Here is a 17,886-nt window from a genome sequence, read left to right as displayed (position 1 = left end):
GGCTATATTACTGCTATTATTAATAATTAAATACTGAGTAATTTGACAATCTTCAGAAGACTCAACTGTATTTTAAATGGAAAAAATTATCTATTGTGATGTCTAATATTGAAACTCTAATATCTTAAAACTTGGATAAGATATAGTAAAATACCTGTTTTTATTAACAAACTATTATGTTTAGAAAATCGTACTCCTAGAACCTATATCCAGTGTGACCAAACAAAAACAAAAGAAAAAGTTCATCACAAATGTTTTTGAACTGCTGTGAGTTCTTCCTCAGGTGTAAAACAGAGATTTTGATGGGACGGAGTGATCAGTTAATGAAATACGAGAAAAAATATTCGAAAGTGTAACATGAGTCGCGCATGTGTAATCGTAGGACTACCAGATCTTAATTAAAGTGTGGAGTACATCAATGCTTGCCAGGCTACAGATAAAACTAACTCATCTTTAAAATTGATGCATGTGTCGTCAAGGGTCGATTTATAAATGTGAATGGCCTCTAGCCATTTTAGGTGCTCCATGTGTGACATAGTGCAGACTAGCTTTGCCTGATTAAAGGCCACCGCGATGTCGGGATCAGAGGCGTAAGTGACGAGGGCAGTGGAGATTGAAATGGTTATAAGGAGAGCAAAGTCCTTCCACAGTTCCTCCCCAACATCTTTTTATACAGGAGATACAACAATGATATTATAGTTTTCTGGAGGATAGTTCTAGATATTTCAGCCTTTGTCAACACTTTTAATGACAGCCCTTTCAGCTTAACCTTAGAGCTCGAACAAGCCAACCGCAAGGAGGTCCACTTTCTTGACATAAGTATCAGAGTGGAGGAGACGAGCATCCTCACATCCATCTACCGCAAACCAGAGTCTACATCCACATACATACCTGTGGGGTCATGTGACTCTTTCTCTTATAAGTTAGCAGCATACAACGCTTTAATCAGGAGAGCGTTTTCTCATTCATCTTCTACACAAGCACTTGCCGCTGAGCTAATTCATATACACCATGTTGCATCCACCCATGGTTTTCCAAGGTTCACTCATAAATTGATTGAACACTATCACTGCACACACTCACAACGCACCATCACAGCTGACATGCAGAGTGACAACTGTCCTAATGTACAGATTGAACATGATAGGGATTCGTTGAACAATGGTTCAATCTGTACATTAAAACGCTTTACACCAAGATTGCCAAGAAGTGTCGAATTCAGATCATGTACAGATGTCCCACTATGTTTGACATCCTTCGCAGTGGGAAAGACCCCCCCCAACCGGAACAGACTACCGGGCATGTACAGTATCCCCATTATAGACAACCGATAGGGATCTCATTTACATTGATTGACCAAACGCTCCTTAGGAGTCAGATTGCAGGAGCACATAGTGGACATACAACATAAGAGAAACTCCACCGCCCTCGTCACTTATGCCTCTGATCCCGACATCGCGGTGGCCTTTAATCAGGCAAAGCTAGTCTGCACTATGTCACACATGGAGCACCTAAAATGGCTAGAGGCCATTCACATTTATAAATCGACCCTTGACGACACGTGCATCAATTTTAAAGATGAGTTAGTTTTATCTGTAGCCTGGCAGGCATTGATGGACTCCAAACTTTAATTAAGATCTGGTAGCCCTATGATTACACATGCGCGACTCATGTTACACTTTCGAATATTTTTTCTCATATTTCATTAACTGATCACTCCGTCCCATCAAAAACTCTGTTTTACACCTGAGGAAGCACTCACAGCAGTTCAAAAACATTTGTGATGAACTTTTTCTTTTGTTTTTTTTTTTGTCACACTCGATATAAGATCTAGGAGTATGATTTTTTTTAACACCTTCCAGTGTTTTGTGTTGTTGATTTATTATGTTTAGATTTAAAATGCTTAAAATATTGTTTTCTAATCACTAAATCAGTGATGAATGAAAGCTGCATAAGCTTACAATGGGTTGCATACATTTTTTTCATAGAGTTCATATTTTAAAGCCTGATGAGTATCAACATACTCTATAATTGCTGCAATACATTAGCTACTAAAATAACATATGCTAATGATATGCAAACTAATAATATATAGTTTATTTTCATGTTTGAATTTGAGAACATAAACAGATTTTTCTTATATAAATGGAGATAAAAAGAATATATTGAGATATATGTATTTTAGGAAGTTTGGTTATTAAAATCCAAGAGGTAAGTATTAACTGAGTCATTCTGCAGATTATGCTTGTATTTGATTTTTATTCAAAAATCATGAAAAAGTAATTGTTCTAATCAAAACATTTAGTGATGATGTAATACTCTATCAACAATTACTGCAGTAGAATTAAATGTTTTTATTTTATGTAAAATTAATAATCAGATAAATATTGATAAAGAGAAGTTATTCAAACTCTAAGACATAATTTTGTTTACAAGATACCTATTATGTGGCTATATAACTTGACTATAAAAAAAGTATGTCGATTTAAAAGTTCTTTATGATTAATATCATAAATGGATTCTGAAACATTAAAATCAGATAGACAATACTGATTTAACCATAAAATAAATCAGGTATTTGATTATCCTTAATTTTGAACAAGTAAGTTAAAATAAAAAAATATTTTTTATAATTAAAAAGTTTTTTCAATTTTATTAATAGGAACTCCCTTTTTTTATATATTTATTTGTATTTAATTGAAAGAATTTTTAAATTGTAATCAAAATTTTTGTTTTAAATTTAAATACATCAAAGTAATTTTTTTTTGTTTAGAATGTCAGTAAAAATAAAGCTTCAGGTGCATCGATTAAAATCGGTGATCATGTTTCAGATGATTACAAAGATTTCACCAGGTAACTATTTTTTTTTATACATAAATTATAAATTTTATTTATATATATTATTAGATATGCACAGTAAAGCAGGCTGCAAATGAGAATACAAAAATACAAGAAATATGATATTAAAATTCATTTAATTAAATAATTATTTGTTTCTAGATAATTTTCTTTTTTCAAGACATATAAGACAGCATATTACAGTAGAGCATCAATTATCTGATTTAATTGGGGACTGGGGTTGGTCGGATAACCAAAAAGTATGAAAAAATACATTAGTATAGTGTATTAGGCCTGGTTTAAATACTAGTCGGTTTAATACTCCCTTTCATGGTCGAGCCAGTGCTGCCAGCTAAAACATGCAAAAATTTAATAAAAATAATATTAAAGTAGCCAAGACATAACCAAATATTGTAGTGCCACATCATTAGCGGACATTTGAATTTGCCGACTAGAACGCGGTTGGTTAATTGGGGGTTGGATAATCAATGCTCTACTGTACTTCTACAGCCTAGCTGATGAGAAAGCATAATATAGTATGTGATGATAGCCATTGATAGCTGATACCTGGTGTAGTTTAATCTAATAGGTTCTTTACTCCAAAAAAGACAGATCAGCCTTTTGACATCATAGTTTTGTTGATATCTTTCTGTATGAATTTCAGTAATTATTTTGATAAATAATTACAATGTTATAATCCTAAAGTTACAAAAAATTTGAGAATTTAAAGTATCTTTATCATCTAAATTATTTTAGATAAAACTGAAAAAATACATTTCAGGGCGACTAATTTTAATCAGTCAGGTTTTAATTCAAATTTTATTGCATATTCTAGAACTGAGTTACTTAAATATCAAAACAAGTGCACAATGAATAGTTTATAGAAAGGATAAATATATGAATTGGAAACATATTAAAATTGGAATATTTAATAATATGCTATATGCACAAATATGACAATGAAGCATTTCAACTAAATAATGCAAGTAAAAAGTGTTTTTATTTAATTTTTCATATAATCAATTGCTTTGTAAATGAATAAAACTATAAAATAAAACAGAATATTTTAATATTTTATATTATTAAAAATTTATAATTTTTAGTCCCAAGAAATTATTAAATCAGTTTTCCTCAATTTCCATTTCTAAAAATTACAGTTTTTGATTTGATAGTATTTATTGTAAGATTATTTAAATTATAATAATTATGATATCATTATCAAAATATTAACTACAATAGTTTACTTGTGCTAGAACTAATTTATAGTCTTGAGAAGGAAATAAGAATTTGGATACGTTATTAACATAAAAAAGAAATAAAAGAACAAAAATCCCCAGAGTTTGTAATCCCCCTGAAAATCCCCCTGAAAATAAATTTAAAAATTAATTTTACAAATTTAACGTTAATTTCCATATCTTTCAGTTTTATATATAAAAAATAGTAAGTACTATAATAGTTTTTGTAAACATAGAGATTTATTTGTTTGTGTTTCCCAATAAAGAATGAAAATTGTGCTTTCAAATATAAAAAATATTAGTTGAGTAATTTGTAATATTTAAGACTTCATCAAAGTAACAATTTACAAAATAAGGTCTAAATCAAGGAGAGACAGACTCCTGGCTTCTTGATTTTAGCTCATGTTTTATACGTATTGTTAACAAAACAATAGATTTAAAAATAATCATTATGCAGCTTGTTTTCCTTATTTACAATAATGAAAGAAATTATTGAGAAATATTTTCCTGTTTATTATATAACAGATTTCTTTACATTATCAATTGTATCATAAAATAATATCTTAAAGTTTTTGTATGTATATTTTGATAAGATAAACATAAAAAATAGGTAAAATTATTATTTGATATTTTTAAAGTTGAATCTTTTGTATAAAACAGCAGTACAAATTATTAATGTTGATTTATGATACTATTTTATATACATAGATTCATATATAAAATATTATGTGAAAAAAATATAAGTAAAATTAATAAATTTATATTTTTTAGTGCTTACAGACAAGTAAACGAAATAAAACAAAATCTTTCCAAAATGTTTGTGGATATTGAAGGTGAAAAACCCCAAACATCTACACCTGTGACATCCCAAGATCATCCAGTTACATCTGATCCCTTAAGAAGTGATATATTCAGACAGTAAGTTATTTATAAATTTTATTAAATTAATACAAAATGTTAGTACTTGATTTATAATCACACTATGCTAAATTATTTCATATATAGCAACATTGTTCCTTACAATAAAATGATAATACTTTCTTATTCTTATTAACAATATTTAGAAATATAAGTAAAACTATTAATATTTAGCATGATTATATTCTTTTGTTATTTAAGAAAATACTCAGTGAATTGTGAAAATGTTGAAATGAAATTTAAAGTTTATTATTTGTTGATGATTATACCCTACATAATATTGTGATGGAGAACAAAGTCCAAAATTTGAACTCTTTTTTTTTAGTGGCACTAGTGCAAAACATTTCAACTTTTTTACTTAGTTTCTTTTAAAATATTATATGAAAAGGTAGAACAATTTTAAGTTAAGTAATGAAATAAATAAATAAATAAAAACTTGAAATAATAAACTGAATTAGATGATGATCAATATTTTATTTTGGTTAATGTGTACCTAGGTAGCCAAGATGGCTGTTAAAAATGTCAGTCTAATGTGATAATTTTTACATCGAAGTGTTAAATTGGATCTCATTCATATAATACCTTATCCTCCACACTAAAATCATTGTTTCTAAATCTTTCAAACCACTTCTGCGCAGTCCTTGAACTAATTACGATTTGATTATGTACAGTTTTTAATTTTTTTGGCTGCATTTGTAGCATTCTCACCACTTAAAAATAAAAAGTATAAAACGTGTCTTTTATATTCGTCGGTTACTTCCATTTTAACGAAAGTAAACAACTGAAATGTTCACAATTCTGAACAGTATTATATGAATGAGATCCAATTTAACACTTCGATGTAAAAATTATCACATTAGACTGACATTTTTAACAGCAAAACAAGATTTTTCTCAAGGTCATAAAAATGTGCACGAACTTATGGACTGACCTGATAGATGATGATCAATATTTTATTTTGGTTAATGTGTACCTAGGTAGCCAAGATGGCGGACCTTCCGGTAATCTCGATCCAGGTTACTTAGTGACGTCAAGATGGCGGCCATCTTGACTGCGATTTACGATGGAGCACATGTGATCACGTGATTCGCTCCGCGATTTATTAAATACTAAATCCCGATTTTAGAATTTAAGGATTTTGTTAAAATAATTACTATTTCGAAATAATAAAAAAATAAATAAAAATAAACGATAATTATATAATGTTATTACTTACGTCATTGTGCATGCTGCTGTTCCTCTCTTTTTTTCCGACGTTTGGTTTGGACAGGAATTGATACCGTTTGACTACTCGTCTTTCTGTTCTTCTTTCTTTCGTTCCTACTTTTATCGTTATCATCATCAGTAATATTGCATTCCTTTCTTTTCTTCACCTTTTCTTTGACCACCTTTTTTACTTTTTTCTGAATATTAGAAACTGGGGCTGCAGGGACTGTCTCGGGTTCTTTTTTTAGCGTGATTTTGGAACGATCGTTTACTTGACAGATAAAACAGCTCTCGTCTTCTCGACATATTCCCCCTACAACCCATTTCGTACTTTTTAGTTTGCGGTTTTTTTCATATTTTCGTTTACATATGACAGTCTCGTCGATTTTGACGGTTTTCTTCGATTTTAAACGACATCATATTGTGCAGAGCAACTAGCATAATAAAATGTATATGGTTGGACCAGTCGACAGCAGCCTTATTCGAAATGCCTACAGCAATACCCGAGGTGGTCGAAGAGCATTCCAATGCAATGTAATGCCATATAAAAGAAAAGATTCTACTTCACGATATTTTTCCACATTTACCTTTAAAGGTTCCTTCGAATGCAGAACTATTTCTTCGACATTTTTTGCATCTCATCACACACGAATCTCGGTCGTGTCGATAAAAAATTTGGCACGAATTCGAACAATTCTTACAAACACTTCCTCAATATGCTGTAATCCTAGACTCACCGCAAATTTAAAACCTTTATCAATTCTGGGGTCCATACCTAATTCGGAAAATTCCGATTCGAGCACTCGATAGAAATCATGGGCGGTGCATGCTGCCTAAAACTCTTGGGAAGAAATATCAAAAGAACTCATAACTAACCAATCAATATTAAACGAAAAACTTTGAAAAGAAAAAAAAAATTACGTCTAAAGTCAAAAATCGCTCCAATCGACACAATTATCACACCTGTTACCACTTTCCGCCGATAACTCTACACGAAATGCGTCGTTACTATTAATTTGCATATCACAACGCGATAGTTCGCAGCTCCCTCCATCTTGACGTCACTAAGTAACCTGGATCGAGATTACCGGAAGGTCTGCCATCTTGGCTACCTAGGTACACATTAACCTTTATTTTTATTGTGAGTGGAAAAATATTTATTCATTTTTTTTAAGTGAATTTAAATATGAACAAGAAATGCTGTATTAGTCTCTGTATTAGAAGTATAAACACATTTGGAATGAATTGGAGTCAAATTTACATATGAACAAGCATGTTTTCAACTATATTTGAACATTATTGCTTATATATAAAGGGAAGAAATCTTTATAAAATAAAAAATTAACTTTATATAAATGTGAAGAAAATTAATAAATAAATTTCAAACATATTGTAAAAGCATTTCATGTTTCAGATTCAAGTAGGTGAACATAAAATTTATTTTTGTAATTTCTTGTAGATAACCCATCTGCAAGAAATTACAAAAATAAATTTTATGAAAGTAGTTTGGAAGTAATTTTAAAGTAAGGTATATGTGGAGCAAATTATATATCAATTTTAAATCCAATTACAAGTTACAACAAAAGGACAAAAATAAAATAAGGTGCCTCAGATGCTTAACTATTATTATTATTATTACAGTTTACTAATTAATGACTAAAAGCTAAGAGCTGAAAATAGGGTTCACTAAAATATGTTTTTTTTATAAAAGACTGAACAATCTTTCAAAATTTTGGAACTACTGGTCTAGATGATTCTTTTTGAGCTGTATTTGATAAAATTGAGTGAATCACAATTTAGAGAATAATAACATATACAAAATTATTAACTGATGTGTATTCCAAAGCTGTCTTTAAGCATTACAAACTTTAAAAAAAAAAAAAAAAATAACGAAACTTTGTTAAAATAAACCATGTACAACTCCTAGACAAAAAATTATAATATTTGCCTTACTAAAAGTTTAGTTTACATTTTCTCATGAACAACACAGAGTGCAAAACTTTTTCGACACTACATAAACAGTGCTTATGTATATTTATTTTATCCATTAATAAGACAAATTAACTCAAACTTTTTTTTTGTTACAAATGGAAATGAAATGACAAAAAATTAGAATAATAGTTAAATGTGGGTTAGATGTAGGAAATACAACAAAATAAACTTGATATTTTGTGGCATTGCCATTTGCCATAATTACTGCTCACAATCTGTTGGGCATGGTGTGGATTAATGCTTCTCATTTGTTTCTGATGATGCAATTCCAAATGTGTCAAATGCATGTCACTAGTTCCTCTTTAGAAGTTGGGCACCATTCATTAAGTCATCGTTTTATGACAATGGGGGAATCTGGAGAATTGCTTGGCCAAGGCAGGATTGCAATCTGTTGTTCTTGTAACCAACGTATTGTTGACTTCGTGTATGAGAGGATGCTCCATCTTGTTGAAATAGAAATGTTTCCTCAACTAAATCCTTTGCTGATAGTATCATAAATGTCTCTAAGATGTCTTGATATGTCTGTGCATTGACATGTTCCCAAAGAATGCACAGTTGTCCTATGCTGTTAGCACTCATGCATCCCCAGATCATGACAGACAATGCAAACTTCACAGATCTCTTCATAGAGTCCTTTTCAAAGGCCTCTTTGGTTGTTTTTCATATATGTGGGCCTTGGTCACCACAGGAGAGACAAAACAGAGATTCATCACTGAAGAGAACGTTATTCCAGTCGTCTTGTCCCCACATGAGCCTCCATCTGCACCATCTGACATGTGCTTGTCATTGCTTTTTTGTTAGAGATGGCTTCGTCTTGGGAACACAACAGTTGAAGTGCAAGTTGTGGAACCTTCAGCATGTGGTTCGACTACTAACGTTCACTCCAGTTGCTCTCCATTGTGATGCAAGTGTTTTAATGCTTTTAAAGTGGTTTTGCATGACAATCCTTCTCAAGTTTCTCTCATCCCTAGCAGTCGTTGCTCATTTATGCCCCATTTCTGGCATTTGTTAGTTAAAACTTGAACACGGTTTTGTTGTTTCAGTAGTCTAGAGCAGTGTTTCTCAAACTTTTTGGTCCATGACCTCCCTTTTGCACTTAAAAATTTCAAAGGACCCCTGAAGAATGAGTATGATGTAGAAAAACATCCCGGAAAGAGGAGATTAATTTAAATTCAGGAGGAATTAATTTCTTTTCTTTAATTAATCTATCCCATGTTGAAATTTCTCTCTGTTGCGTGTTGCTTTGCTTTGAATTTTTGTCAATGTTAAGACTAACGAAATTTTTTAAAAATTATTTTTCACAAATAAAACTTGAAAAATATGAAACAAAAAAAATATATTTCAGAAGTTAATCTAGTCTCAAAACGTTCTGATTCAGCACAACACAGTCCTCAGAAAAACAAGCAAAACTTAACACTCACAATGGGAAATAATGTCTTGTTCAAATACTGGCGCATCTTTAAGTACCCTCTCATGGTCACGCCAGTGCTGCCAGCTAAAAATGCATATCAACTAAAATAATATCGGAGTAGTCCAAGACATAGCCAAATATTGCAGCGCCACAGCACTAGCAGAAATTCTAATTTGCCGACTGAAACGCTTTCGGTTGATCAGTTTTCGGATAATCGATGCTCTACTGTATTTCTAACTCGACTTGCCTACAGATGCAACGCTGCTAGTGAACACCATTCCAAATGACAACATTGTTCTATCATAGTTTAGGCAGAGAGTGGAACTCGGGAGATTCCCCAATAGCGCACAAATTTATGAATATTATACAGTGGAACCTCAGTATACATCTGCTTTAGAATACGTCCAATTCGGAATACGTCCTGTTTGGACAAAACAAATTTTGCTCGGTATACAACTTTTGTTCAGTATACGACTTAATTCAATTATACGCGCCATCTACGAACAAGTAGCACTATCGGTGTACTAGACCAGATTAGATGTTTGCAGTCCCACGGTTTATAACTTTGTTAAATTTCTTCTGATTTTAATTTGTAAGTAAAATTTTATTTTTATTAATCATGAATTGCAAAAATTCAAATGAAAAGCAACAGAAAACTAAAAAAATGACTAGAATCACAATGGAACTGAAAAAAGAGATTGTTGAGAAATATGAAGGTGGCATGGTGTTCGAGATTTAACTGTTGCATACTGTATTCCGAGAACAATGATATCAACAATCGTGAAAAATAAAGACATTATTAAATCTGCTAACGTTGCGAAAGGGGTTTAATCAATTTCTAAACAGATTATTAGTATTAAGGAGAGTTTGATTTGATTTGATTTTGATTTAATGATTTAAATAATATAATACAATATACTGTAATAACTTTAAAAATCTATAATAAATTTTATTATAGATTTTTAATGTGCTCAAACAGTGTTTAAATTATTTTACAACCCCATTCCAACCCTCCGACCTCCGACCGGAGGGTCGGAGTCTCTTTGATCCCTCGTCAGGATGTGACACCACGCAGAGTTCTTACGTCACGCGAGCGGTCGCAGATGAGCGGGTATGTTCGCTGTGGAGGTGGAGGTAGGAGAACCGAGGAAGTGAGTCACTCGGGACACTGGCTAAGTAACAAGAATAACTTTAATAAAAATGTATAAAAATTTACAGCACGACACATAGCTAACAAGGACGTATTCCGAGACACACGGAGAGAGAGAGTTTACAAACGATTCGCGAGTTGATAAATACCTTGGTTAAGGAGATGTGATAGTCCTTGAGCCGCCAGGTATCCACGATCTGAGACGGTATATTCCACAGAGGTTCACAATCCACAGAATAAACAGTCCACAATATAAAACAATCCACGCTAACCAAACGACGACTGACTGGATTTGTCATCGTTCCCTCATATTATTTTTCCACTTGGGGTTTTTCCATGAGGTCAGAATCTCGTTGTTAAGGGTCGGGTGTCCAATACGTGAATTACTTCTGAAAGTTCCGGGTGACATACGTCTAACTAGATGGATCATCCTCAATGAGGAAGCAAGTTCGTGAGAAATAATTTTTATGGGTTTCAACAGATCTTTTGATAAAATGGTGGAGGAAAAAATCGAAAAATTTTTGGTTGAACACCTTCGTCCATTTGTCCGTCACAAATATATCATATCAAGATGGTTTTCTTTTTACATGAGAACGGATTAATCATTTTTACATTACTTCTTATGGGAAAGGTTGGTTTGGTATATGTCCTATTTGGTATAAGTCCAAACATCAGGAACGGATTAAGGTTGTATACCGAAGTTCCACTGTATTTAGGCTCGTATTAAAATATTTATATTGTTTTTATTATTTATATGTGCAATTCATTTAAGTAAAAATTATTTTATATATTTTTTATTTCTATTATTTCTAAACATAAATCCATAGTAAATTTATAAAATATTTGAAAAAGAAAATTGATCTGGCATCAATTTTTCAGTGATCCTTCCCAACTATTTTTTGTGACCCCACTTTGAGAATCACTGCTCTAGAGACTGTTGGCTGTGAGCACTTTACATAATTCGCAATTTCTTTTTGTGTTTTTCCTGCTTTGTACAATGCTATGATAGAATCTTTAGTTTTGTCACTGATGTTGCACTTACGCCCATGTTGTACTGTTATACTACTATGCCCATCAATATGCAAATTTGCATTACAATTTGGTTTTTTATGGCTGTTTTTTGCTAATATTTTAATTTTTTGTCATGGTTAAACTGTTATTCTATTTTTTGTCATTTCATTTCCATTTGTAACAAAAAAGTTTGAGTTAATTTGTCTGATTAGTGGATATAATAAATATACATAAGCACTGTTTGTGTACTGTCAAAAAAGTTTCGTACTCTGTGTTGTTCATGAGAAAATGTAAACCAAACTTTTAGTTAGGGGAATATTCTAATTTTTTGTGTTGGGCGTTGTATTCTTCACAAGTACTTTCAACAACAATAAAATTATGAGGTGTTTATAATAGAAGGAAATTTTTATATTTGAAATATTTTATGCATTTTTGCTTATCAATAACATATTTTTAAAGTACTTTTTATGATTGTATAAAAAAACAAAGAAATTCTAGTAATTTTATTTAGCACTGAATACATTGAAAAATATGTAGTTGTAAATGTATTAAACTTCTATTATTTGTAGACCACAAAATCCTCTGCGTATAGGAGAAGGTGATTTAGATCCATTAGGTTTGAAAGATGGTGGTATGTTAATGGATCCAAGAGGATTTCCTAGACTTGGAGGCCAACCACCTCTAGGTATTCCTGGACAACTTCCTAGGTAATTATAAAATTATTAGATAAGTCAAAAGATATTTGCAATTTTATTTTCCTGAAATTAGAAATAACAATAGAAAATTCATAAATGCATCAATATTTCATATAATCTCCAAGTTTGGTTCACTGCTCTCACATTCCTGGGAATTTCCATATTACATAAGTAAAAATATATGTGCAATTACATATGAACTACATTATCAGTCACCATAAGATGACAAATTGCCACTTTCTTTGAGCATCTCTAGAAGTTCAGACAGATGAAGTTATATAGAGGATATTATTGTAAAAAAAGATTTCAATAGTATGAAGAAGAGAGTAACATTTCTATACTGTCACATAATGAGTGGAATTGTCATTTTATTGCAAATCACTGGCTTCTGTTTGTGTCATAGCGTGATATATTATTTCTAGCAAACTTTTCCATTGTTACATTTGAACTTTTTGCTATGGTAATTGTTGTATACTTTCTTTTATTAATCCAGAACTTGTCAATGATAAGAATATATGACATAAAAACATGTTTTAGACAATACAGGTTCAACAAACATTTTAAAAAAAGACCATATGTAAACTTCTGATAGAGAAACAAAATTATTATCTCATTTGTATACTTTTCTGAATTTTAAATTTTTGTAATGGTAATGTATACTGAATGAATCATGATTAGTGTGAAGCATATTTATTATTTCATCAATATTTATCCTTTGAGAGCATTATTCCATACAGACAACTAAACTATTTGAGATAGACATAGGAAGAAAATATCAAACCACTATGTTGAAGACTAGTATCATATTTGTCATATTTTTATCTTTTTTCACATGGATAGGTAACTTCATGGGGAATAAATAATAGTAATTGTAAAGTTCAAAGGAATGGATTTTATGAATAATATGAAAACATATTTGTAACAGGTATATTTTTCATTTGTGAATCTTATTTCTGGAAACTCATCACAGACTATCACTTTTAGTAACTTTGTTAGTATACTATGTCCATATGGTAATTATTATATACAGATTTAATATTTGCAGCATAAAAAAATTATTAGCATTTACATAAAAATAATAAACATTATTAGTATAGCTAACATAGAGTATCCATTACAGAATTCATTTCATTAAGATATGTTATGGAAAAGCATTACTTCCATATAAATTTTGATCCTAATGACTTTTTCCCATTGAATGACAGAATGCTTATTTTTATATAAATAGATAGGAATTTGATCTTTAGTAGTCATGAGTATTTTGATTTTTGTTTAGCTTGAATATACTATATTTGTACACAGCAAAACTTCAATTTAGCACCTTCATTTCTTCACCCCAAAAATTAACACTAAATTGAATATGGCTCTATATTGAAGTGCTGTACCTCAGATGATGATGATTATATATGATATTTTTGTTAATGACGACAAAGAAAGACCAGAATAACATAAATTATGATAGTTAATCTGTTAAAATTTGAGAAGATTAATATTTCTACAAATTCACAATTGGAATTTCAAATGCATGAAAGAATAATAAATATTGCAAGATTCTGATTTGTAATGAGGACTGAGGAAAAAATACATCATGACTCATTTATTATGCCTATAGAAAAATGTAGGCACGTTTACTAGTTTCATTTCTGATTCTACTTTCTAATTATGTTCTTTTCCTTGCTCATAGTCTAGTCTCTGAATATCACTTCCATAGAACATTTTTATTTTCATTACATGGCTTTACTGTTTTTTTAAACATATTAATGTAATAATTATTAAATGAATAATTTTTATTAACTATGTAAATTGTCCTAACAAATAATTTCTGAAATTTATGAACATTTTTTGAAATCTAACCTATGATTTACTTTCTTCTTTTTAGTTTCAATTCAAGCAAATTTCATTCATGTGACAATTCATAAAAACAGAACTTATGGATTGGAAACAGTACAAACATTGCATTTGAATAGAGATTCAAGTGCAATGTAATTTTTGTTAAAATTTCTATTAATTTAATAAATATCATCATTATGGCACTTTATATAATTCTGAAACAATTTGTAAAAATATAACAAAAAATGATGAACATCAATAAGTCAGCAATTTTTAATTGAAACATTTTCAATCAAATTATTTCAGGCTTCAAAAGCTTCAGTTCTAAACATTAAAATGAACATCTTTTTCTATTCATAGGACTTATTGAATTTATTCGGAATTAACTATTTATTTTATTCAGAATTAACTAGTTCATAATAGTAAATAAATTCAGTTGGTTTTATAACATCTCAAGCTGAAACCTGAAATAATTCAAAATAATATAAAAATGCTTTGACAGAATTCAGTAACATAGAATACAGTGAGTGATCAGTTAACGAACAGTTTGGATTGCGAACAAATCGGACAACAAACACTTTTGCAAAAGATTTTTATGTTCAGACAACAAACACGTGTTCAGATAATGAACACCTCACAGAATAAATACAAGAGAGTGACACTGCATTTAACATTTGCAAAACTATATTTTAATGGCATCTATGAATGGTTTATGGAACTGAGACTTTTACAGTTGTATACATAAGCTTTTTTGCACTAATTAATTTCTGTTCTCTGAATTTTTGCAAGTGCTTTTCTGAACATTTTATTTAAGAAAACTGATAATATTATGGGGGCCTAAAAAGAGTGGAGTGTCAAGAACTATGTTCACTATAGAAATTAAGCAAGAGGTAATAGCCAAGATAGAGTGGGAAGATGTCTGATGTTGCCAGGCAGTATGGTTTCAACAGGTCTACAGTAAGCACAATCTTAGCTAAGAAAGATATAATCAAAAAGACTCAAGCAGATAAAGGAATAACGAAAATCACATCTGAGAAACAAAGATGTGCCATCCATGAAAAAAATGGAGAGATTGCTTTTAGTTTGTTATTACATGTAAATAAACATAGTAAGAAAGTATATAATTTTTTATTTATTTTTTGAGGTCTCCAGAATACATTAATCAAATTACCTTAAAAATCTATGGTAAATCGATAATTGGTTAACAAACAATTTGGGTAGTGAACATTATCTTGGAACAGATTATGATCGCTAACCAATCGTCCACTGTCTAATGTATATTTCTTATATAAGTGTATCTTTATATTTACACACATTTTTTTGTCTATTGTATTTAAAGTTTAGCATAACATATCATGTTAAATGATGATAATCTGTGTATATATTAGCAGTATTATTAGTTAAATCATTGGTCATTTATAATAAGCAGATTTCTTTCATTTAGAAATTCAAATGATATTTATTATAAATTTATAAAAATGTTAAATTTTTTCATTTTTACTTTTCCAGCTGTTGTGTATAACAGAGGAAAAGTGTCACAATTGGTCAAAAATTAACCTCGTATGTTTTTGGGCAGATCTTGAAATGTCAAGAAATGCAAAAAAAAGTTGGGGGGATTTTCTGTGTGTGTGTATGGAGGGGGCTCAATTTTGTTCACCCACTTTGAAGCTTAATAACTCTTGTGCCTTTTGTTGAAAATTTCTGAAATTTTGCAGGAAGTTTCGTATTAGGGGGCATTGATGTTGAATGTTGATGGCTGGAGAGATAGAGGCTGTTGTGGCATATCTTGAGTGGAGTTGGACTTAATGAAGATTTTACTCATTATTAATATTTACAATTTGTTATAAAACTCATCTGTAGCCTCAAATTAATTTTGCCACTTTATAATAATTAATAATATAAAGTTTTTTAAAAATATTTTATAACGGATGGTGTCACATACAATTTTAACTTTTTTGCTGGGAAAGCTACACAACTCATTGCTGGATTTTTATTTTTAGTTGATATTCAACAGTTTATTTGATATAATCAATCAATTTTATATATTATACATTTAAATATTTTTGTGATACAGTAGAGCATCGATTATCCGACCGCGTTCTAGTCGGCAAATTCAAATGTCTGCTAGTGATGTGGCGCTACAATATTTGGTTATGTCTTGGCTATTATTTTTGTTAAATTTTTGCATGTTTTAGCTGGCGGCACTGGCTCGACCATGAAAGGAAGGCTAGTATTTAAACCAGGCCTAATACACTATACTAATAATGTATTTTTTCATACTTTTCGGTTATCCGACCAACCCCAGTCCCCAATTAAGTCGGATAATCGATGCTCTACTGTAATTAATTATAGAACTTATGTTTATAAAATAATTTTTTTATTTAGAGGTGCTATTCCACCTGGTGCTCGTTTTGATCCATTTGGTCCAGGAGGTTTTCATCCAAGACATTTTGGGTAAGTTCTTAATGTTAAAAATGCATTACAAGATTATTATTTTTAAATATTTGTATATTAATTATATATTTTAATCCTAGACCAGATCCAGATCATTTCCCTCCACCTGGATCGTCTGATATGTTTATGTAAATTATGTTGAAAATTTATCATATTAATTAATTGAAGATAAAACAAAATATGTACTTTTGTATAACTATATGAATATTTGGCAAAAATATTTAAAAAGTTATATATTGGAAATATCAAACACAAATTCGTGTTAATAACATTTCAAAGAATAATACAACACGGTTTCACAAGAATCAATCAATCAATCAAAGTTATATATTGTTAAAGTCGATAAAAGAAATGTTTGAGAAAAGATGACAATAAAATTTTTATTATTTTTTTCATATTTCATGATAAGTATATAAAAAAGATGAATATGATATACAAAAAATAAAAATACAATGTTTTATGAATTAGTTGTGCTTTGCCAACAGTGACATTGAATTTAAGAAATTGACTAGCCAAAAATTTCATATAATATATACATTAAATATTTTCAGTCTTCTTATTGTAATAATTTCATGGCAATAAAAACAAAGATTTATTAAACTTAGTATATTAATTTTTAAATAAAATCACAAAAACAAATTTCTTTTTCTTAAATTCAACAATATTAATATGAGGAACAATGAAAAAGTAATCAAATAATAAGCATTTTTAGTGTAAATATAAGAAATACAGCTAAAAATTATTGAATTCTTATTAAATAATTGTATACAGAAAAATATGCTGAAATTTTGAATCAGCTAGATTTATAAAAAGTTGAAAAAAATAATAGATATATTAGTTCTATTCCAATAGATTAGGGATCCTCAAAGTGATTGATAAAACATTTTGAAGGGTCAGTTGAAAAACTTTATTAAAAACCAATGGGTTATGTATATGACAGTTCAGGATGTTATAAATTTGCACACTGCAGTTAGCTCTTTTCTGTGAAAATGGTGTATGGGTTGATAGCGGCTTACCAGATTATTCTTTTTATCATCATTAAATGTACTGTATTAGCAAAAAGGAGATCAATAAAAGAGTCAATAGTCAAAAAAGATTGGGGAACTATGCAGTAGACTCTCAATAACTTGAAATAGAAGGAAGAGA

General features: G+C 30.1%; 1 protein-coding gene across 1 annotated transcript; it reads left to right on the top strand.

Annotated features, from left to right (window-relative positions):
- The first annotated feature begins 2,763 nt into the window (after positions 1–2,763).
- Positions 2,764–17,340, top strand: LOC136972772 (proteasome inhibitor PI31 subunit-like). The gene is made up of 5 exons (XM_067267417.1): positions 2,764–2,853; positions 4,845–4,991; positions 12,331–12,468; positions 16,672–16,740; positions 16,821–17,340. The coding sequence occupies exons 2-5, from the start codon at positions 4,888–4,890 to the stop codon at positions 16,870–16,872; spliced, it is 363 nt and encodes a 120-aa protein (XP_067123518.1). The 5' UTR covers positions 2,764–2,853; positions 4,845–4,887; the 3' UTR covers positions 16,873–17,340.
- The last annotated feature ends 546 nt before the right edge of the window (positions 17,341–17,886 follow it).

This window comes from Centruroides vittatus, unplaced genomic scaffold, assembly GCF_030686945.1.
Source record: "Centruroides vittatus isolate TY-2023 unplaced genomic scaffold, ASM3068694v2 contig_1057, whole genome shotgun sequence".
Lineage (NCBI taxonomy): Eukaryota > Metazoa > Arthropoda > Arachnida > Scorpiones > Buthidae > Centruroides > Centruroides vittatus.
Note: the sequence above shows the minus strand (reverse complement) of the source record. Positions and strands in the feature narration are given on the sequence as shown.